This window comes from Gymnoscopelus braueri, assembly GCF_963280865.1.
Source record: "Gymnoscopelus braueri genome assembly, chromosome: 10".
Taxonomy (NCBI): Eukaryota; Metazoa; Chordata; class Actinopteri; order Myctophiformes; family Myctophidae; genus Gymnoscopelus; species Gymnoscopelus braueri.
In genome coordinates this window covers 38,541,968-38,551,075 of record NC_137611.1, presented here as the reverse complement: position 1 = coordinate 38,551,075, position 9,108 = coordinate 38,541,968, and the positions used below count along the sequence as shown (strand labels likewise).

General features: G+C 40.5%; 1 protein-coding gene across 1 annotated transcript in view; it reads left to right on the top strand.

Annotated features, from left to right (window-relative positions):
* Nucleotides 1-8,435, top strand: part of slc25a24l (solute carrier family 25 member 24, like) — a gene marked incomplete at both ends in the record, with an annotated part of 8,939 nt that extends 504 nt beyond the window's left edge. Inside the window, 8 exons of the mRNA XM_080439895.1 lie at nucleotides 804-891; nucleotides 1,241-1,352; nucleotides 2,221-2,373; nucleotides 3,744-3,881; nucleotides 6,353-6,463; nucleotides 7,473-7,640; nucleotides 7,717-7,855; nucleotides 8,254-8,435. Of these exons, the coding sequence (XP_080296021.1) occupies nucleotides 804-891; nucleotides 1,241-1,352; nucleotides 2,221-2,373; nucleotides 3,744-3,881; nucleotides 6,353-6,463; nucleotides 7,473-7,640; nucleotides 7,717-7,855; nucleotides 8,254-8,435 (1,091 nt within the window). The remainder of the gene's footprint in view (nucleotides 1-803; nucleotides 892-1,240; nucleotides 1,353-2,220; nucleotides 2,374-3,743; nucleotides 3,882-6,352; nucleotides 6,464-7,472; nucleotides 7,641-7,716; nucleotides 7,856-8,253) is intronic.
* Nucleotides 8,436-9,108: the final 673 nt, after the last annotated feature.

The window sequence follows — 9,108 nt, the reverse complement described above, 5'->3', positions numbered from 1 at the left end:
GTACTGTACTTAAGTACAATATTGAGGTATTTTTTACTTAACTGGAGTATTCCCAATTTTCAGTACTTTTACTTCTACCCCACATACATCTCAGAGACAAATATTGTACTTTTACTCCACTGCATTTATTTGAAAACTTTAGTTATAGTTACTTCGTAGATTTTGATAATTATTACAAAACATACATTAACTACTTCAGACCTATACATTTTCGCCATTTGAAAATAGCAGATCTACAAGCTCACGATGCAATTTCAAAAGATTTGTATACATTTGAAAACTTGAAATGCAACATTCAAGGATGATGAGTACTTTTAATTGTAACAGAGTATTTCTATATTGCAGTATTGATACTTTTACTTAAGTAAAACAACGTATTCCACCACTGCTCTCACTTTGGTGGTGTCCTTCAAACACATTGTCAAGTGAGTGTTAGGCTATTATGTAAATGTACACTGAGAGCAATGCTGCTATAGTAGAAACGTCAAATAGGCCTACGTTTTATAGCCTAATTGTAGATATTGTCTCAAGGTTTGTGGCCTAGAAAAATGAGACACATTTGAAATTTGTTTATGGACTGGTAATCCATAATCCATAATCCAGAAGGTTGTTAATCCATAATCATATAAACAACCTTCACTTCCTCTCACTTCTAATAGGAACAGAGAATACTCCAATCAGTGCTGCATAAATACTGTATGCAGCATTCATACTCAATGCATATTATGCATTCAGTAATTCTCTAGACAGCTATCACATCAAATAATATCTATGTGTAATCCTATCATCTCTTCTCTGATCAGGGTCGATTGATCTGGAGGAGATCATTTGTTTGTTTAAGGAGTTAGGAGTTGTCTTATCCAGGCCCAATGCAAAAAGAATAATACAAATGTAAGATTTTCTTGCCCGCCACCACCCTTCCTTCATAAAATAATTGCTATAAATAAAAAATGTGAAGTAGTAATAACAGTGTAGTTGCTGTATGTGTAGTTGCTTATTGGACCCTGACATTGCAACGCATATCACACAGCACCACACTAATCACATGAGTGCTTTCTACAATACATTTTTCATTTTGTATAAAATACACTGTCATCACACACTGTTCCCATCCCCATGACTAAATATCACAGACTAAGATACAGGTCTGCAATTTGAATGTTCCTTTTTCATACTTTACTATTTTCAACACCAGTGAGCCCAGCATGTAAGGAAGTGTTGTTATGTTTCTTACTGTTAGGATGGATCAGGACAGTTCCATGACAGTGGACTGGGGAGAGTTCCTGCATCATGTCATCCTCAACCCTGCAGAGAACATTGGAGAGCTGGTGTCCTCGTGGAAACACAATCTGGTAAGTATGGCTGGTAGAGGTGTAACAGTTAATCAAACTAATCAATTTAGTCGATTATAAAAAGTAATAATTGATCATTTAACCCATTAAGACCTGAGGCCGATTCTACAAATGCCTTCTAAATCAGTAGTTCTCAAACCTTTTCTTGCCAAGGACCCCCAAATTTATATGCATACGACCGTGGACCCCCATCTGAAAATGTTTTGTGCCGGGGACCCTCCATTTGAAAATGTTTTGTGCATGTTCAAAAATAGCAGATGTACAAGCTCGCTGTGAGCTTGTATATCTGCTATTTTTGAATAGCCAACGCTAAAATCAAAAATGCTTTCCCGGTTTTAATGGGTTAATGAAATTATTGATTAATAATCGATCCCTATTTTGGGCATGTCAAGTGAAGTGAAGTTTCACAAAATGTCAAGAAATTAAAGAAATAGTGAGAATCTACAAGCTTACAATGCATCGCGATAAAATATATTGTAAGCTTGTAGACAGCAATTTTTTGCACGGCACTGTTGTGCGACAGTGTATAAAATAGCGCTAAAGTGGTATATCGATACGTTGATATATAAATGTAAAAAGTATGTTATACTTTTCGATTATTCAAAAAAGTAATCAATAGAATAATCGCTGATAATCTCTTGTAGCAGGTATTGGAGAAATTGGATTGGATTAGATGCTTTAGATTAGATGTTTTATTATCCACAAGGGAAAATCGTTTTGCTCAGGTCAATGCATACATTCGAGACAAGACAATACATAAAACCAATTACAATTGAAACATGAAATTGACCAACAAACAGGTCATGAGCACAAGTGCGACCCATAATTTACTAGCCATTTATATTTAAAAATGCTTTTTTGGCTGCAGGTTTTTGATGTTGGCGAGAGCCGCTCCATGCCCATAGAGTTTGCTGAGGAGGGCTCAGGGATGTGGAGGAGGTTTGTCTTGGCTGCAGGATTGTCAGATGCCGTGTCCCGAACTATCACAGCTCCTATCGACCGCCTTAAAATCCAGCTACAGGTCAGATCCATAATCAGATGCCCTTTCATCAATGTCAGATAATGTAATGTAATGCTGGCATAAACATAACTTGACTTAGGGCTCTGGAATGGTACGCAGTAAAATCTCTAAGGGATTTTAACTCTCAGAATTAAGAGGGTTTTACTGTGTATGTGCTTGATGCTGTATCTGGCAACCACTGTAAATTGGTGTTGCTTTTTTATTTACCATAGTCCCACTGTCTGACTGTCCATAAATTAAAGTGAATCTGCTGATACTATATCAAACAGGTTTTTATATTCCATACTGTTTGCCTGGCTTAAAATATTATTGGTTGTGGGCTGTGGCATATTTCTTACAAAAGCGCACCTCAAAAGCACTTTCACTTCTGCCCATAGGGGGCACCACAAATGTGTAAAGTTGCACCATATGTCATACAAATGCTACGCCCCCAGCTTTCTTGCACCCTCATGGCTACAACCCACGACGCGTTTATACATTCTGCATCTGGGTTACGAAAAGACCCGCCTGCCTCTGATTGGCCTACCGCACACGGAACTTCTTCGCCCCCTAGTCACTGTGTCACATTCCAGGGGGATAGCGTTGCCCGGCTTTCCTCCGTGGTGGAAAAGTGGTCCGCCTCGCTGGGGGCGCTAAAAACTATACCTAAAACTAACCTTAATCCTAATAAAATAATTTGCGATGCATTTGAGATCAACGGTGGGAGTGGAATTCGATTCCATGGTGCTGGGATTGGAAATCTAATGCTTAACGGAGCACACCACGGACACATCTGGTATCGCAGGGTTTTGGGAGTTATTTAAGGCTCATGTGAGAGAGGGGCACGGTGGCACAGTCGGTAGTGCTGTCGCCTCACAGCTAGAAGGTCCTGGGTTCGATTCGTGAGAGGCAGTTCGTCGTGAGTCACAGAAGGGGGCGGTGCCAAGTTGTTGACAAGGCACGAGCTCTGGCCAATCAGAGGCAGGCAGGGGCGGGTCTTTTCGTAACCCAGATGCAGAATTGTATTTACGCACCCACGACACACAGCCCTGGCTAGGCAACCCTAGCCTGGGACCAGACAAATCTGCCAGTGCAAAAACAAATTGCCCTCTGCGATTTGGGTCTGGCACCGCTCCGTTGTGAATCCATTTCCTGCTCCCGAAGTCTGGGATGACCAATCAGGGCCCAGTATTCAAATATGGGAGACTGTAATTGGTAGTTGGTTGTAGGTCTAACCAATTGCGTCCAGAGCCATTGTTTTGATCCCGCCCCTTGGGACTCATATCCACGCAGTGATATAGTCTGGCTACGCGAGGCTAAGGCAACCCAGCCTTGTGAAGATATGCCCTTCGAGGAGCACACTCTTTTAGTCTGTTATGTCTTTTCTGTAGGTTCGTGGATCTAAGGCATTGCTCCAGGGGATTCAAGAACTGAAGGCGGGTGGCGTGCGAGCTATGTGGCATGGGAATGCTGTCAATGTATTAAAGGGGACTCCTCAGTCAACACTACAGTGTCTTATCTATGCCCAGGTGAGACCTGACAGTGATGCCGGTGTGCCGTATGTATTCTATAGCCACCACACTATATGAAATGCCACCACATATCTAAAGAATATAGTACAGTAGCGTACTGTGTGGTTTTATTTTTAAATTTATTTTATTGTCTCTGCCAGGCCGAAAGGCATGGCGAGAGAGTATGTTTTACCCCCTGTCCGTCCGTCCGTCCGTGTGTCCGTCCGTCCGTCCGTCCATCTGTCTGCGAGCGACTAATCTCCGGCACCGTTGGCCCGGCCGCTGCGAAACTGTGCACACATACTCCCTGGATGCCAATTCAGAACCTCTGGCCCAAATTTTTCAGATTGGCCTGTTATAGCGCCACCAGGAGGCCTATTTGTGCAAAATCCATTTTTTGATATTACTCCTACAGATTTTATCCAAACATCACGCAAATCATTACACAGTATCTCTGTAGTCATGTGATCAACACGGATCTGTCTGATTTTCCATATTCCATCCTGATTGGCTAAGGTTGGCTTCCAAAGTTTGCAGGATTGGTCCATTTTGAACTAAATGCCTCAAATCATGAACGCAGCTTGCGATTTCCGTGAAATTTCACACGCACATTCCCACTAGGCCGAGGAATAAATGCCACTTGAACATTTTCAAATCAGCCTCATGGTGGTGCTATAAAAGGCCAAATTGCGTTTTTAACTGTAACTGCACCGATCTGTGTGAAACTTTGCACGCATACTCCCTAGAGGCCAAGGAAAAACATATGCCCTGCATTTTTCACATTAGCCTTTTATAGCGCCACCAGGAGGCCGACTTATGTAAAATACATATTTTGAGATTAAGCCTTCAGATTTTATCCAAATGTCACGCAAATCGGTACACATGATCTCTATAGTCATGTGATCAAGATGGATCTGTTTGATTTTTCATATTCCATCCTGATTGGCTAACATTGACATCTAAAGTTTGCAGGAGTGGCCCGTTTTGAACAAAATGCCGCAAATCATGAACGCAGCGTCCAATTGCGGTGGAACTTTGCACGTACATTCGCACTACGTTGAAGAACAAACGCCACCCTTTTAACATTGCCCTATTATAGCGCCACCAGGAGGCCGATTTTTCTTTTTTATATTACTCCTACAAATTTTGTCCAAACATCATGCAAATCAGTACACATTATCTCTTTAGGCAAGTGATCAAGATGGTTCCATACGATTTTTTATATTCCATCCTGACTGGCAAATTCTGAACATTGCTGGCCCACAATAACCTACCTGACCTGGCGGAGACCTGTGCTCCGAGGAGCACTTTTTCTAGTTTAGCAATGTTTCCATCAAAACACAAATTGACAATGACACATTTTCCATTAGACATTGAGTAGTCATGGCCATTGATGTTAATTTGTGCTAGACCACTCCCCTATGATGCCTTGGGTTTCAGTGAAACCTTTTCATATTCAAATCACCAAATCTGAGTGTGATTGTTTTTGTTTGGACGGTGTGAATGGTAATTGCTTGGTCGGTCGAAAAGACCTCTGTCCTCTGGGTTTGGACAAAGACATTTATTTACATTTTGTTGTTGTCTTTTTTGTATGTTTCTTTTCACTTGCACCTTTTAGGGCATTGTATACATTTTCATTTCAAAATTATGATTTTTAGACTGTAACGTTTGACTCCCAGCACTTGCTTTAACATTTTATTTCATCACAGCATCCCCAACCAAACTTCAATAAAAATATCCATCTAAGTAATTATGAATAAATACAAAATAAATTGTCAAAATAACATAGAGTTCACTGCTTCAGTTCAAGTTTGCACATTGTTAAATAACAATAAGATAGCCAGCTGAGTAAGAAACACTTAAAGGGATAGACTTTTTAGTCACCCTATGTAGACTTGAATTCATGGGGGAAAAAAAGTATTTTTTTGGGTGAACTATCCCTTTAACAGCATGTACCGTGTGGAACTTGTTTTCATCTGCCGTTTCCACATTTATGGTGACTGATTCCCACGTGGCGGCACCCCCAATACTACCCCACACATCACATTCCAAATCTCTAAATTAGACCAAAACAGAGACGGACGTGGAACCAAACCAGAAAACCTCCCAACAATTACTGTTTATTAATAGTAAATGTTCTGGATAGACAGGCTTGCTCTCTACCCTCTACCCTCAAGAGAATAGGAATTTTGCCACCATGGTCCTGCTTATCGACTTTGGTGAGCTTGGGAAGACTGCATCAGTATTGTCTGTTCTTTAACCACTTTCACCCTAGCGTCCCTATATGTCATTATATAAATTTCGAAAAAAGAAGGGAAAATAGCGATCTACAAGCTCACGGCGCTGGCTATTTTCACTATTCATCATAAGAAAACATATATATGGCTTAAGTGGTTAAAAGCATTTTGTAACTGTGTTGTATGAAGGGCTGAATACATAACAAATGTATTAACGATTATTGTTGTTGTTATTATTATCGCTGTCTCCAGATGAAGGTATACACACAGAAGGGCACCAAGGAGAGCTTGTCAGTGCAGCAGCGTTTTGGCCTCGGATGTGTCTCTGGTGCAGTGGCCCATTCTGTCTTCTACCCTTTAGAGGTATCAGAGCACATTAGCAGGTCTGACTTCATTTGTTCCACATCATTTGTTGACCACGGGCTGACTAACAACAATGAAACACATTTGAAGTCTTTCATTTTAAAATGCTTTACATTCATCTTGGGGTGAAATGGTGCACATCGTTTCATATGTCAGGCATACAACCGATTGCACCATGTCAAATGTTATCTAGGTGAAACTCTATGGTCAGTTGTAATTTGATGATAGGCCACTTGTTTGGCCACTTGTTTACAGCAGGTGTCACATGTCTTTGAATACTTTATTAGTCAAAAATGTAAATAGCACGGTAGTAAAGTGAAACACTTGGGCTAAAATGATAACACAAAAACGTCCTGGGGACTTGTTTCCATTGTGGTCTTGTGAATTCAATTAATCAACAGAGCATAAAATATTAACACATTAATCCATGTCATAAAAAATAAACAAATAGTTATATTTACAGGAGAAAAAAAGGAAAGGGGAAAACGGCGGTAGTGTACTGTATGTCCCCTCATTTAAAAGGGATTTAATATCTATCTCCACTTTTTTGCCGTTTGTTGTCAGTTGCTTTTTCAGGCCAGTTTTGAAAGAAGCCTGTGATTCACATCGTTTAATGGATTATGTCAGGGCATTCCACATTATGTTTGCAGAGTCGTAGAATATTTTTTTGCCCATGTTTGTGCTACATTTGGGGGGTACCAGATCTGAGGCGCTCTCTCTGGTGTTATGCCTATGGTCACTCACTTTGGAGAAGTAGTTAGACAGGTATGTGGGCACCGATCCTCTGAGTATCTTAAATACATTACCAATCCCACTGATATTTGCTTAACGCTATCTTCAACCCTCTAAAATGGTGGATGAAGTTGGTGTCGCAGAGTCACCGTGGCCCTGTGGACCCGTAGCTGGACACGCAGCGTTTACTGATAGTGCAAAGAATCACTTATTTTGTTATCCTGTAAATAATCTTTAAAGTACATTTAAACGTTTTTTTTCTCACCTTTTTTCACAGGTGTTGAAGGTGAGGCTTAACCTGCAGCCAGCTGGCATTTATATGGGTGTCGTTGGGTTTGCTCGATCAATTTACAAACATGAGTCTATAGCCTCCTTTTACCGGGGGTTCAAACCTAGCATTCTCTGTATGATCCCCTATGCAGGCGTGGAATGTGCCGTTCATCAGGTGAGGACGAATTTCACAACATCACATTCACTTGATGAAATCAACAAAGATACTAACTGATTACATGTGTCTGCAGTCTATCATGAACTGGGCCAAGAGCGATCCGGCCTACAGCAGTGACTCCAAACTCTTTTTCTTCAGTTTTGTGGCCTTTGCCTGTGGGCAGATGACCAGTTATCCGCTAGCAGTGATTCGGACTCAGCAACAATCCCAGGGTAACATCCCTATTATTTGTATAGGATTACATCTGTTATAACTGTATAGGTACAACTACGATAGTTGAATTGTATCATAGTGATTCAAATTAAAGCAGTGATGTAGTCTAGTTTATTGTAGTCTATACTGCAGGGGTGTGAAATTATTCCCTTTATTATATATCACTAGGACAGCCACTCTCTGGCCATTCTTTACTGCTATGAATCTCTCCCTCCCTTGCTGCCCGGCTTGTTGGGAGTAGGCTACTTAAAAAACAATAGACCCCCCCAGTCTGGCCACCACCTCAACAAGTTGCTTCTTATGTTAATGTTAACATGCAAGGCGGCAACACATTATTCTTCATTATAATGATGAACAATTCTATGTGTTTTACTATCTTAATTTACTTGTTTTTCAGCTTTCTGCTCAGTTTCACCTCCCACCACAAGTTTACTTCAAGGATTTATTGGAATCTATGAAAGGCATGGAATTCGAGGATATTATAACGGAATGGGCGCAAGCTTTGTCAGGGCGGTTCCATGTGCCCTCCTGAACCTCACTTTGGCCAGAAAACTAGAAATGACACTTTCTTCAACTTAAGCCTAAGCTAACAACTCACCGCATCATGATGAAAATCTGTAACTGCTCATGGGTCAGTCTAATATTAACTTTCAAGGTTGTCAGATACATATTAAGATTGCCAGATGTTAAATTGTAACGTCTAACAGATTGAAATGAAATTCAGGGCACAAATCTTCTTCAGAGGGAAAATAGTCACGTGTGGGCTTGCCTCACATTTCCAATTTAATTCCTCTGTTGAAAACTGTGTAGTGCAACCAGTAGTTTTGACCAATAACACATGCGCACAGCAACAACTTTAGTGGGTTTAGTAGATGCAGGACAATTCCCTGAGTGAGACTAACTGAGTTGGGAAGCCACACTTGTCCATTACTGCAAAAACTGTACAACCGAAACTAAACAATTGTATTAGTGATATTAGTATTAATATACAATATAGTATATCAAACAAATGCTGATAACCAAGAGCATGGAATGACACAGTGGGGTTGATGCATCCAGTTCATGCAATACAATGTACAAAATCTTGTTAAGTTGAATTATGCCAGTCTGCCGTAATTATCCCCCCCCCCATTCATCATTAAAGGCTGTTATGAATTATGCTTTTCTATTTTTCTTTTAGTGTGCATATACAATATGAGACAGTATATATGCAGATAGATTACAATTGAATTATCTTTGGGATCAGTAGACC